At 38.4% G+C, this 14,777-nt stretch overlaps 1 protein-coding gene across 1 annotated transcript; it reads right to left on the reverse strand.

Annotated features, from left to right (window-relative positions):
- Positions 1 to 697: 697 nt before the first annotated feature.
- On the reverse strand, positions 698 to 3,667 carry LOC147617254 (cation/H(+) antiporter 18-like). Its single transcript, XM_086776886.1, has 3 exons — positions 3,327 to 3,667; positions 2,185 to 3,186; positions 698 to 2,102 (listed from the first exon to the last, which is right to left on the reverse strand). The coding sequence occupies exons 1-3, from the start codon at positions 3,519 to 3,521 to the stop codon at positions 918 to 920; spliced, it is 2,382 nt and encodes a 793-aa protein (XP_086633012.1). The 5' UTR covers positions 3,522 to 3,667; the 3' UTR covers positions 698 to 917.
- Positions 3,668 to 14,777: the final 11,110 nt, after the last annotated feature.

Raw genomic sequence — 14,777 nt, forward strand, 5'->3', positions numbered from 1 at the left:
ATAAACATGTATTAGAATTTCCTCCCAAATAAATACTTAGCCACCATCTAGGATCACTCTCACATGGTATTGGTGACTATATGAGGTCACCAAACCATTTTTTTAGGCATATAAAAATGCTTATGTTTTTAGAGTTATAAGAAGCTACAATAGGCAAATTGTACTACTAAATGATCATAAGTGTATTTTTATACTCCTAGTCTAATATCATGAAACTCTTCGACATTTTTCTCCAAGAAAGTGAAAACATTTTAGCTACTTGCAATATTGATATGATATCCAAGATATAAAAATTTGTAATGATCATCCAAGTAGTAGGCTATCATTTTTTTACAAGGGAGTTTAGAGAGAGAAAAAAAAAAGCACATCAGCTTCTTGTAAAGGGTGTTTGAAAAAAAGGTATGTTTTGCTATACATACTCATAAGATAAACATTACTACCCCTAACTACATGCCACATACACAAAGCACCTCACTTAAGTGTAGACCTAATTAAAAAAAGAGCATTGCACATGCACTCAAGTAAAATTAGTACCTTTTTTGTAGTAGATCCCGCGAGAAAATAGGCCCTTTTGTAATTACCCTCTCTACATAGATGCATGTGCAGGTTCTACTAGAAGTGAGGCCCTTAGGTGGACATTCATAAAGTGAGACAGACACCCTTAGGGATTTGTCTCCTGCAAGGTGGACATTCAATATGAAAAGTGAGAGAGATGTTTGCTTTTCTAAAAATTTACAAGAAAGTTGTCCATGTAGAACATACTCACTTAGACAACATGCATCATCAAATCCTTAAGTTGTTGCTATATAGAGATCATTTAAAGTTGCACTTAAAGGTGGTGGTGGTGGTGGTGGTGGTGGAAGAGGAGGAGGAGGGAGGGAGGTGGTGGTGGTGGTGGTGGCGGTGGTGTTGGTGGATCAATTAAACTTGGAGGTAGAGTTGTGTTGTTGAATTACTAGAATAGAGGCCTTTATGTCACCACCTGCACTAGCCAATGCATCACCTACCATACCCAATTCATTATTTTCTGCATGCTTCTCCATAGGTCCACTCATCACTAGTGAAGAATGACCCCCCCTCCCTACCAGCACCAATGAAAAATCACTTGAATTGGCCATAGCCACAACTGCATCTATTGTATTCTTGTTATACATATGCTCTTCATAGAATATAGACTGCCATGGATTTTCTTCCATGTTCCCTTTGAGTTCCTTCACTGCAGCCATGCTTTCCTCATCAAGCCGCTTATCATCCTCCATGGCTTCTTCTAATTGAGTTCTATGATTATCAATGTCAACCACACATTCAAAATCACCCTGCTTTTCACCACCAGGGAGAAATCTCATCACAAAGAGTCTCACATTGGGGTGTTCGGCTAGGCGAAAAGCAAAAGCAAACGCTTCTCTATCATCCGGCCCACCAAAGAAAAGCAAGGCAACTTTGTGAGGGGTGGAGCTTTCAGAGAGCTGAGCTGACCCCCATAGCCCTCTATCAACAAGGATGCCAACAGAGCAAGGGCCATACTGCAAAACCCTCTGGTTAACTGTCCTAAACCCTTGGTTGATGTACTCAATGGACCCATCCTCCCTTTGATAGAAGTTGAATGGCAATATGATGATGGTTGCCCTCCTCTCTGCAGCTGTGTTACACACATCATCATGCATATCACCAAGCTCTGAGACTGCACTTAATAACTTAACAGGCACCTTGGTGAATCTCCCATAAGCTTCAAAGGCTACAAAGATGTTGTCTTCGTCGGAAGATGGCAGGGCCCCGTCGATTCGTGCCCGGCTCAAACTCATGATGGTGGATGTCCGGCCTGAAAGCTCAATCAAATGCATGGCAAAGAGCTTTAGGGACCTTTTCTTTGTTCCCCTGCATGCCTCTACTAGGTTTAGCAGAGCTGGGATGCCCTTTGTCCCATGTATGCATACAAGAACACGGAGCTCGTCCTTCTTACTTTTGCTGCCCTCTAGCTTTCTGTTGATATAAGGGACTGGGTTCCTTGCTGGCTTGTACAATGCCATCACTGCTGGTGTTGTGAAGAACAGCATAATTAGACACATCAATACCAGTATGGCAAAGGTCTGATCATCAAACACCTGCAATCAGAGAACACTATTCAGCCCCCATGAGGGGAAAAAGAATCTTTAAAAAAATCAACAACTTGAGCATAAAGCTTACACCAAGGTCCTTCCCAATGTTCAACACAATGAGCTCCACCAGACCCTTGGTATTCATCAGAAAGCCGAATGCAAATGCCTTGCGCAGATTCATCTTCAGCAACAATGCAGCCACAACAGTTGAAGAGATCTTGCCGACGGTGGCCGTGAGCACAAGTAGAACAAGAAGCCCCACCGCCTTCCCACTATTGATGCTGCCAAGGTTGGTTTTCAACCCACTAGAAGCAAAGAAGAGGGGAAGCATGAGCACTGTCACAAAGTCCTCAATCTTCTCAATCAGCATTTGGGCAAATTTCCCCTCTTTAGGTACCATCATCCCAAAAAAAAAGGCTCCAAACAGAGGGTGTATGCCAATGGCATCCGTCGTAAACCCAGCCACCAACACCCCTACCATGGTCACACATACATAAATCTCACTTACACTCTCCTGCCCACTCGCTCTATGTGCAATACATTCCATGACCTTCCTCACAACAAAGAGCATGCATAGCACAAACCCAACACCACATAGCAACACATAGGCAGGAACGGCAGGACTCCTGCTTGGTCCAGATAAGGCAACTCCGACCGCAAGCAGGATCCATGCACATACATCATTGATGGCAGCAGCAGGGATGACTGTCTTGCCAAGTTCTGTGGTAAGAAGTTTTCTCTCTGCCATGATTCTGACAAGCACAGGGAATGCAGTTATGGATATGGGGACCCCCATCAAGACAACCAAGGGTGCAAACTTTGCTTGGAGAGAGAGGGTTTCATGGAGGAGGCTGGAGACACCGATCCCCGCAATGAAAGGCACGGCAATACCGGATAATGCAATGAGAAGGGCAATCTTGCCACTCTTCCGGATCTCTTTCAAATCAAGCTCCAAGCCAACCATGAACAAGAAGAAGAGAAGACCGAGAGTGGATACAGTGTCAATGGTTGTGAGGCTCTGCTTGGGAAAGATGACTTCCATGTAGGCTTTGTTTCTGCCAAACCCAGATGGGCCAAGAAGCACCCCTCCCTAAAAACATCAAAATTAGAAAATATATACACATATATATATACTTATAAGTGTATATAGAAAAATCCCATCACTGAGAAGTAAAAATATGAAAGCAGTTTGTTGTACTGTAGACATTAACACAGAGAAGAGGAGCTTACAATGACTTCTGCAAGGACTCTGGGTTGGCGGAAAGGTTTGATGAGGAAAGCCATGGTCCTGGTGAGGACCAACACTATGGCGATTTGGATGATGAGGAGGGGTAATGCAAAGTGGGTGGGGTTGTCTCCCTGCAGGACTCCATTGGACACAGCTTCTCTGGCAGGGTAGCAGGGGATGGTGGTGTTGGAAGGCATGTTGGCACTCAGGTAATGCAGATCAAATGGCCATGGGTATGGATGATACAAAGCGCGTGTGTGGGTGGCTGGGTGGGTGTGTGTGGGGGGTTGAGAGAGAGAGATCAGTGAGTGAGTTAAGGTGTCCTATCACTACTGCTTGAGCAAACAAAGACAATTGCCTTGAGTACTTATATCGAGAGAGAGAATCAGTTCTACAGTTTTACTGGAGAATTTGTGTGTGTGTGTGAGTGAGTGAGAGAGAGAGAGAATGCGTACGTGTGAGAGGGAGAGACAGACAGAGTGCGCTCGCTCAAGCGTGCGTATGTATGTGAGAGAGAGAGAGAGAGAAGGTGTGTGTTCCATTTAAGCACATGATGAAGTAGCCTGCACATGCTTTGAGAACCCAACCACCTCCCTGAATACATCCCCCGACTTGAGAAATGAGTTTTCAACTCCTAGGCATTACTATATGGGCCAAGTAGTGTTAACATGTGCTTCCAACTAGAGACTTATGTTGTCGAGTGTTCACGAAAAACCGAGGTTTAGTGTCACGTGAATGATAAATTTTAAAAAATAATCTTCAAATTTAAAAAATAGTAATTCACAAAAAACTATAAATTTTAAGAGATTTTAGATATAATTTTGCAAAAAAAAAACTTTTAAATTTTAAAAAAAACTTACAGAAATTTGAGGTTGAAGGTTTTTTGAATTGTTGGAAAAAATGTTCTTTGTGAACACTGCTTATGTGCCAAGCTTTATAATAAATAAAGCACATGCTGCATGTCAAAGATTGTACTAAATCATGGTTTCGTACAAAAAATTAGATTTCTGACCAGTGAAGTAGCCCATCAAAAATCAAGCATGCTTTGAAAGAATGGGTACTATGCTATGATACCCACAAAGAAATGCTGCAAGAACTGTACAACACTGTGTATGGACAGCAAGCATAAAGGAGAAAAGAAGATCACTACTGAATATCACCAGAAAAGGTAGTACATCACGTGGAGCAGCATGAGGGAGATCTCTTAGATGCTGCCTATCACTGCAGAAGCTGAAAAAGAGATAATAATGATGCTAAGCCAAGCCACCTTTATATAGGTGGGAGAGGAGCTAGTCGGCCCCAATAGCAAATCAATGGACTGGCCGACAATGCAAAAAAATCTGGAATAATGTCTAAAAATAGGCAAAAAAAAATATGTAGTGCCTAGATGCATATGCAGGGCTTCATATATGGAGCCAGATACCAACATGAATGTGCATGGGAAAGTCCATCTGGGGATGAAATCATTTCCAACACATCCTCTTCAGCACCACCAAATAGGTGGGCCACGTCCGATACACTACAAAAAATCCTCCAAAGAGTCTGAAGGAACAACCTCCTCATAAAAGGCACAAAGCTCGCGAAGATATGGTACATATGAATACCGAGAAGGTCTCCGGAAGAAGCCACGAGAAGATCTCAAAGACGAAACAACATGATCAATATGGAGAGAGAAGTCCTCAGGAGATGGAACCATAGATAGCTCCGAAAAACGTGGTACCTCCTTTGCATCTGCAAACAAGTATCGGGACCGAAGTGGAATCCTCCTTTGAAGAAGAAGAAAATGAAACAACCACTGGAACAAACTGATCATCAGTGATAGCTAAATTTGCCAGGTTCGAAAAGTAGGAACAGGCTCCAAGATAGTGGAAGATGCCTCCTCTGAAACATAAGAAGGAGAAGCAACTGCCAAGAGAGAATCTACCAAAGGAGGAAGCTCCAGAATATGTGAGGATATCTCAACTAAATCATCCACCTGCTCTATAGAAGAACCACTATCCTCCTCTGAAAGAGAGGAGAGAAAATCTACAGTAATAGCATCAGCACATGGAACAGCACAAGAGAAGGAAGATACTCATCCAAAGGGAAGAGAGGAGAGAAAATCTGCAGTAATAGCATCACCATGGAATAGCACAAGAGAAGGAAGATACTCATCCAAAGGGAAGAGAGGAGAGAAAATCTGCAGTAATAGCATCAGCATGGAACAGCACAAGAGAAGGAAGATACTCATCCAAAGGGATGAGAGGGGAAGAGAAGAGAATCCCCAAGAGGGGAGAATAGTGATCTCCAGAAGCCATCACCTCCAAGAGCCCAAGCCTCCTTTAGAAAGACTAGAAGAGAGGGTGGGTGAGAGGGAACTAGAAAGAGAAGAGAATAGAATGACTCTCCAATGGCAAAAGCTGTAAAGCGGCTCTGGAGAAAGAAATTGCAACACTTGAGGCAGCCCCGAGTGAAAATGCAGGTTACTGATGAAGAAAACGCAGCAATTGAATAGCTCCTATATGTCGAAAACAGTCAACAACAGCATGGGAATAGAAAACGCAGGTCCCTGTATGTTTCCTGCTTTGATACCATGAAAGAATGGGTACTATGCTGTGATACCCACAAAGAAATGCTGCAAGAACTGTACAACACTGTGTATGGACAGCAAGCATAAAGGAGAAAAGAAGATCACTGCTGAATATCACTAGAAAAGGTAGTACATCGCGTGGAGCAGCATGAGGGAGATCCCGTAGATGCTGCATATCACTGCAGAAGCCGAAAAAGAGATAATAATGATGCTAAGCCAAGCCACCTTTATATAGGTGAGAGAGGAGCTGGTCGACCAGTAGCAAATCAGTGGACTGGTTGACAATGCAAAAAAATCTGGAATAATGTTAAAAATAGGCAAAAAATATGTAGTGCCTAGATGCATATGCAGGGTTTCATATGTTGCTAGTAGATATAAGCATGAATGTGCATGGGAAAGTCCATCTGGGGATGTAATAATTTCCAACATGCTCGTACTTGCTTGCATATAGTAGATCAAGTGCCAACATGTGCTTTCATCTAAGACATTAACTACCTAAATACTCACATATGGGATTATGTGCTAAAATGTGCTTTGCATGCATAGGAGCCATGGTTGAGAGAAAAGTGGAGAAAGAATTTCATCACCCACAAAACTCCTAGAGAGCCTTGGCCCTTCAAGCTTTGGAGGCAAAATAAACCCCCTCATGTTATAAACATGGCCACTAATACGAAAATGGAGAGAGAGAGAGAGAGAGAGAGAGAGAGAGAGAGAGAGAGGGGGGGGGGGGAGATTTTGGAAATACACCTACGAATATGGGGGGAGATTTTGGAAATACACCTAATACAAAAATGGGGGGGGGGAGAGAGAGAGAGAGAGAGAGAGAGAGAGAGAGAGAGAGAGATTTTGGAACTACACCTAACGAATATGGCCACTAGAACAAAAATGGAGAGGGAGAGAGATATTTTGGAAATACATTTACGAATATGTAAAATAACACAAGAGGTCAAGTCAAAGTAGTTTTTTGTTTCCATAGAGTTATGAATGCTTAAAAGTCCCCTTTAACTTAAAATCTAGATGTTTCTACCAAAAAGGGTAATCTTCTTCATTCCAACTAAAAGAACAAATAATGGTTCTTTTAATATCCTCTTGAATGTGCATTGCTATCTTGGGTTTTAATAAAGTGAACCTAGATATGGAAAAGGATATGAGGTAAAGTTTTGAGAGTATTACTAACATGGCAAATCAATGAATGTAGGACATTACATTGTGTAAGAGAGGGATTGATTTAGACAATGGTGCATTCAAATTTACTCATATAGCAGTGGTGGATTGATTTAGACAATGGTGGATTCAAATTTACTCATACTATTGTGTGGTTAAAAACGCCACCCACTAAAATGCTCAAAGACATCATGTATCTTTAGAGCTCCATTTTTGTTACTATTCCAAGATTTAGATTACGATGGTCAAAAGCCACGTACTAAAATGCTCAAAGCCATCACATATCTCTCAAATTCCATCTTTGTTACTATTCTAAGATTTAGAGTTCCGAGACGATTCAATCAATCTATCTCTTTTTATTTGTTAGCATAGAGGCATCCCTACTTCTCTATGTTGGTTGAATGATAAGTGTCCCTTTAAAGTTTCTAGCCCAATAATGGAAACAAACAATTTATTTGCATAAAGATTAAGGGCACAAGAAGGATCATTTTCAATGAAAATGGCATAATGTCACCAACCTTAGATCGATAGTGTCTCTTTTCAATGGAAAGGGTAAATGCCATTGACCTTAGATAATGCCTCTTTTTAATACCATGATTCAAATAGTTACATGTACTAAAATCACAATGTGTCACCTTACAATTGGGTAGCACTAGCACCCACTAAGCATCTCTCCACCATTCCACATTATAGCTATGCCCTTATTTTACTCTTCTTAGTGTATCTCTTGGTGTATCATGTCTTACTACTCATATTATCTTTTTTTGTCATCCCATTATTCACAAATATGTGTAAAAGTAACTAGGACCCACATTGATATGGAAAATACAAAAGAAAAACCTTTATTAATCAACATAAATTTTATTGCCGCATATAGTTAAATTATTTTAAAGTTCTATTTCCTCACTAACATGGCAAATCAATGAATGTAGGACATTACATTGTGTAAGAGAGGGATTGATTTAGACAATGGTGCATTCAAATTTACTCATACAGTTGGTGGATTGATTTAGACAATGGTGGATTCAAATTTACTCATACTATTGTGTGGTTAAAAAAGCCACCCACTAAAATGCTCAAAGACATCATGTATCTTTAAAGCTCCATATTTGTTACTAGTCCAAGATTTAGAGTACGATGGTCAAAATCCATGTACTAAAATGCTCAAAGCCATCACGTATCTCTCAAACTCCATCTTTGTTACTATTCTAAGATTTAGAGTTCGGAGAGACGATTCACTCAATCTATCTCTTTTTATTTGTTAGCATGGAGGCATCCCTACTTCTCTATTTTAGTTGAATGATAAGTGTCCCTTTAAAGTTTCTAGCCCAATAATGGAAACAAACAATTTATTTGCATAAAGATTAAGGGCACAAGAAGGATCATTTTCAATGGAAATGGCATAATGTCACCAACCTTAGATAGATAGTGTCTCTTTTCAATGGAAAGGGTAAATGCCATTGACCTTAGATAATGCCTCTTTTTAATACCATGATTCAAATAGTTACATGTACTAAAATCACAATGTGTCACCTTACAATTGGGTAGCACTAGCACCCACTAAGCATCTCTCCACCATTCCACATTATAGCTATGCCCTCATTTTACTCTTCTTATAGCGTATCTCTTGGTGTATCATGTCTTACTCATATTATCTTTTTTTGTCATCCCATTATTCACAAACATGTGTAAAAGTAACTAGGACCCACATTGATATGGAAAATACAAAAGAAAAACCCTTATTAATCAACATAAATTTTATTGCCGCATATAGTTAAATTATTTTAAAGTTCTATTTCCTCACTAACATGGCAAATCAATGAATGTAGGACATCACATTGTGTAAGAGAGGGATTGATTTAGACAATGGTGCATTCAAATTTACTCATACAGTTGGTGGATTGATTTAGACAATGGTGGATTCAAATTTACTCATACTATTGTGTGGTTAAAAAAGCCACCCACTAAAATGCTCAAAGACATCATGTATCTTTAAAGCTCCATTTTTGTTACTATTCCAAGATTTAGAGTACGATGGTCAAAAGCCACGTACTAAAATGCTCAAAGCCATCACGTATCTCTCAAACTCCATCTTTGTTATTACTATTCTAAGATTTAGAGTTCGGAGACAATTCAGTCAATCTATCTCTTTTGATTTGTTAGCATGGAGGCATCCCTACTTCTCTATTTTGGTTGAATGATAAGTGTCCCTTTAAAGTTTCTAGCCCAATAATGGAAACAAACAATTTATTTGCATAAAGATTAAGGGCACAAGAAGGATCATTTTCAATGGAAATGGCATAATGTCACCAACCTTAGATCGATAGTGTCTTTTTTCAATGGAAAGGGTAAATGCCATTGCCCTTAGATAATGCCTCTTTTTAATACCATGATTCAAATAGTTACATGTACTAAAATCACAATGTGTCACCTTACAATTGGGTAGCACTAGCACCCACTAAGCATCTCTCCAACATTCCACATTATAGCTATGCCCTTATTTTACTCTTCTTAGTGTATCTCTTGGTGTATCATGTCTTACTACTCATATTATCTTTTTTTGTCATCCCATTATTCACAAATATGTGTAAAAGTAACTAGGACCCACATTGATATGGAAAATACAAAAGAAAAACCCTTATTAATCAACATAAATTTTATTGCCGCATATAGTTAAATTATTTTAAAGTTCTATTTCCTCACTAACATGGCAAATCAATGAATGTAGGACATTACATTGTGTAAGAGAGGGATTGATTTAGACAATGGTGCATTCAAATTTACTCATACAGTTGGTGGATTGATTTAGATAATGGTGGATTCAAATTTACTTATACTATTGTGTGGTTAAAAAAGCCACCCACTAAAATGCTCAAAGACATCATGTATCTTTAAAGCTCCATTTTTGTTACTATTCCAAGATTTAGAGTACGATGGTCAAAAGCCATGTACTAAAATGCTTAAAGCCATCACATATCTCTCAAACTCCATCTTTGTTACTATTCTAAGATTTAGAGTTTCGAGACGATTCAGTCAATCTATCTCTTTTTATTTGTTAGCATGGAGGCATCCCTACTTCTCTATTTTGGTTGAATGATAAGTGTCCCTTTAAAGTTTCTAGCCCAATAATGGAAACAAACAATTTATTTACATAAAGATTAAGGGCACAAGAAGGATCATTTTCAATGGAAATGGCATAATGTCACCAACCTTAGATAGATAGTGTCTCTTTTCAATGGAAAGGGTAAATGCCATTGACCTTAGATAATGCCTCTTTTTAATACCATGATTCAAATAGTTACATGTACTAAAATCACAATGTGTCAGCTTACAATTGGGTAGCACTAGCACCCACTAAGCATCTCTCCACCATTCCACATTATAGCTATGCCCTTATTTTACTCTTCTTAGTGTATCTCTTGGTGTATCATGTCTTACTCATATTATCTTTTTTTGTCATCCCATTATTCACAAACATGTGTAAGAGTAACTAGGACCCACATTGATATGGAAAATACAAAAGAAAAACCCTTATTAATCAACGTAAATTTTATTGCCGCATATAGTTAAATTATTTTAAAGTTCTCAAAGTAACATTATATGAGTTGGGGCAGTTAGTGTAGCATGTTGCCTAGAGAGCCCACGTTTGAACTCTGCCTACTACTGATAAAAATAAAAAACATTGTATGTAGCAAAAATGATATTTCACTACTTAATAAGCATGTTTCTATTCTAATATCTTCACCTCCTCCATATGGTATGAATAGTTTGACACATTACCACCATCATGCAAATAGTTTGATGCATTACCACCACCATGCTACAAATAGTTTGATGCATTACCACCACCATGCTACAAATAGTTGAAAGAAAGTGCAACAGTTTTTTAATGTATTCTCATATTTACAACTTCCCATATGTCAAGAGGCCTTTTGGCCATGTTATGAGATTTTTCTCGAAGCTTGTGAGCCCGTTCTTAGAAATGCATCATGTCACATGTTTTTGAATTTAAAGCTATTCCATGAACACCCACTAAGACAAGCAAGAGGAATTACACAATTGATGTTGTTAATCAGGTGAAAAGTTTGTCGAGTCACAACCCATGACCACAACAAAAAGAAAACAATGTGCTACAAACATAGATGTGTATTGTGTTGTTGGTTGGGTTAAAATTCTATCAAGTCTCACAACGACGCCCACAAAAAAAAAAATGTGCTACATAGAGTACTATTTAAATTTGGCCCCACTAGTAGAATTATTTAAGGAGCTCAAGGGTCTTCTTGACCCCTAGGTGTCTAGCACTACTACAAGTGAGAAACATGTAAGTCTAACAAAAAGAATAAGAAGTCAAGAACTCGGAGAAAATTTGTACAAAAGAATAATAAGTCAAGAACTCAAAGAGTGGTTTACACTAGGCAATAGGAAGAATAGGATGAGGAATTATGAACAATAAAAATTTAACAACCCAACAAGGAACAAAAAATTAATGCCCTAGTCACTAACAAGAAAGGAAACCATGTCATCACACATGTAAATTACTCATTGGAAACTTTCAACCCACACTTGACTCTGACTTGGAAAATTTGGGCACCCACATTATCATGAATGAGATGGCATAAGAGACATAGTTTGCAGGCTATATAGTTATGGTTGTTGTTACCTCCTAAGATCAACAACAACTGATAAAATATAGCTATGGATGATTTTACCTTTGTAAGATCAATAAGGACTAACAAAACAAGCGAGTATTATGTGAAAGTGAATTTCTATTTGTTATATCTACAAAGGGAGTCTATTAATGTGCCAACAAGGTTATCAAAACTACTTAAAAGATCTTTATAAGCTTGTTAGCACAAGCTTGCAAAATATATCTATCTAGTGATCCCACCAAATGATTCATTCATAAAGGAGAGCAATAATAGTGAGATTGTACAAAGAAGTTTTCAAAATCATACACATATGAAAAGGGCACATACAATATATCAACATAAGGAATGGATTAAGTACATAAATTGTCTTCACTTATCAAAATCTGTTAGCCTAGAGATGCTACACAAGAACGTCTTGGGCAAGAATATTGAGGCTTTCATTGATGTGGAGCATAAATGTCAAAAATCTTATGAATATCTTGGTGTGCATGAAAGCACATTTGGTGAGGCAAGAATATTGAGGCTAACAACAAACAAACATTCATTGATGTGGAGCATAAATGTCATAAATCTTATGAATATCTTGATGTGCATGAAAGAACATTTGGTGAGGCAAAATTCATGTTACCGATATGAGACTTCAATTGCTTCATTTGACACAAAGTGCAACAAAATCAACAAGAAATATGTCTTCATTACATTGTAAAAGTATCTTTGATATGCTCTCTCACCTTGTGCATCACATGTGGAAGCTAACTCAAAAGTCATAGAGCTAGGAACAAGCGCCCTTGGGTCACTTAGTCACTTACCCACCATAAGCGGCCGACGATGACTGAGAAAAGGCTTATGAAGTATATAAATCAACTTTGCATGATGTTAATGATCCATAATAGATCTATTGTTATCTCTACTCTCTTGCAACTCTATGCTAGTGTATATACAATAGAGCTAGTGTTCTATCTACTCTCTTGCAACTCTATGCGCTAGTGTATATACAATAGAGCTAGTGTTCTATCTACTCTCTTGCAACTCTATGCTAGTGTATATACAATAGAGCTAGTGTTCTATCCACTCTCTTTCCAAGTCTAGCTAGTGTATCTACAATAGTCTACTCTCTTGCAACTCTATGGTAGTGTTATGTCTAATCTCTTACAACTCTAAACTAGTGTGTGTGGGCATAATCATGATTAAGGTTTGATAAGGAAGCTTGTGTGTGTTCATTTCTCTTCTCTTCTTCCTTTCTTCTTGTCCCTCTTCTTCTCACTTGTGTGGTGGATTTATACTTGCCTTTGATTCTCTAGTTTGCATTCTTCCCATTTCGAAAGCAATCATGTTCATGTGACAACAATTGCAAGAGTGGCATTAAGGATTCTCCCTTGTCAAAATGGGTCTTAAATATAGCTCTTAGCTCAACAATAAATCCCTAACAACCCTTTCTCCACCAAGGCTAAACAATATGCTTAAATTTACCTCAAACCTTCTTTTGTAGTTTGGTCTACTATTTTTTTTCTATACATATATGATTACCACACTATTTAAGAAATGACGAATTTAAAAGATCAAATATTATTCCAAGATTACATGAAAGTAGAACCTCTACATCACTATATTTGTTTTCAATTTATTGCTTTTCTTAAAAGTGTTTTTTCTAACCCCTACACTCACTGACATATGTGATGAGCACTAAGGGAAAAAGAGCTTGATGGTGATATGGAAAGACTCTGGATGGAGGATGAATTCCTTCAAAGAGGGTGGGCTTAAGAGAACAATAACCACAAATAGATTTTCTACTATCACAATATCCTACCCAATCTGAGTCACAAAATTTAGTAAAGGAATTGATTGATTTGTAATGATGCCATACCCAACGGTACCTTTGATATACTTTAACACCCACATCCTTGACTTCTAGTAGTTTTCTTAGGGCTGCTTTGAGAAATTACTAAGGGCACCAATTGTAAAGCTAATATCACACTATGAATTGTACATAAAGATTTAAATACCCACCAAATTCATATACTCCTAATAGACCTCAATTCCTAATAGAAATACATAAGCCCATGGTCTATCATTTTAAACTCTAAAATTCAACATCTCATGTGTCTATCAAATCTTCTCTTCATGGTTCCTTGTCAATTAGGTCGTCCACATATAAGGCAATGATCATGTACCTACCCTGATTAGAGAAAATATACATATTTGTAGGGCTTTCAGAAAGACCAATAAAGCATCTATCTACCCTTCTTAGAGAAAATATACTTATTTGTAGGGATTTTAGAAAGACCAATTTGTAGGGCCTTTAGAAAGACCAATAAAGCATCTATCCGAGTACCATGCCTGAGGGGCCTCTTATAAATAAAGCATCTATCTGCATATAAACAAAGATTATAAATAATGAGATAAGCCACATATAGGGCAAGATAATGTATCTACCCTTATTAGACAAAATATACATATTTGTAGGGCTTTTAGAAAGACCAATAAAGCATCTATTTGTTGGTACCATGCCTGAGGGGCCTCTTATAAATAAAGCATCTATCACTGGCACCATGCCTGTTGAGGGGCCTATTTTTAGCTTGTACAATGCCTCTTCTAGAGTCTACACACTTTGTTTTTTGAACTGGTATCTCAAACTCGGGTGGCTATGCCACATAAACTTGCTCCTTAAGATGGCCATTTAGAAATGCTGACTTCACATCCATTTGCAATACTAGCCACTTACTATGAGCGGACAAGGTTAGTACCACCACGATCCAAGCCTTGTACTTCTCCAATGTACCATTCAGGGTGAAAGCAAGGTAAGGTGGACCATTTACACAACTTTTTTGCATTTTAAAAAGAACCTTGCAAGTGTTCCACCTTACCTTGCTTTAAGAGTTATTACAGTGTTTCTAGTGCTTTGAAGGTATAAGAGATCCTAAAAGCACATTACTTTATGTGGACTTGTAGTCTACCTTAAAGCACAAAAAAAGCAGTGTCAAAAGGACACAGCTTTTGGGTCCACCTTACCTTTCTTTCACCTATATGAGACTTGTACTTGTTCCCCTTCCAAACCCACTTGGTGTGCCAAT

The sequence above is a fragment of the Cibotium barometz genome, chromosome 37 (assembly GCF_041138505.1).
Source record: "Cibotium barometz isolate CiBa-2024 chromosome 37, ASM4113850v1, whole genome shotgun sequence".
Lineage (NCBI taxonomy): Eukaryota > Viridiplantae > Streptophyta > Polypodiopsida > Cyatheales > Cibotiaceae > Cibotium > Cibotium barometz.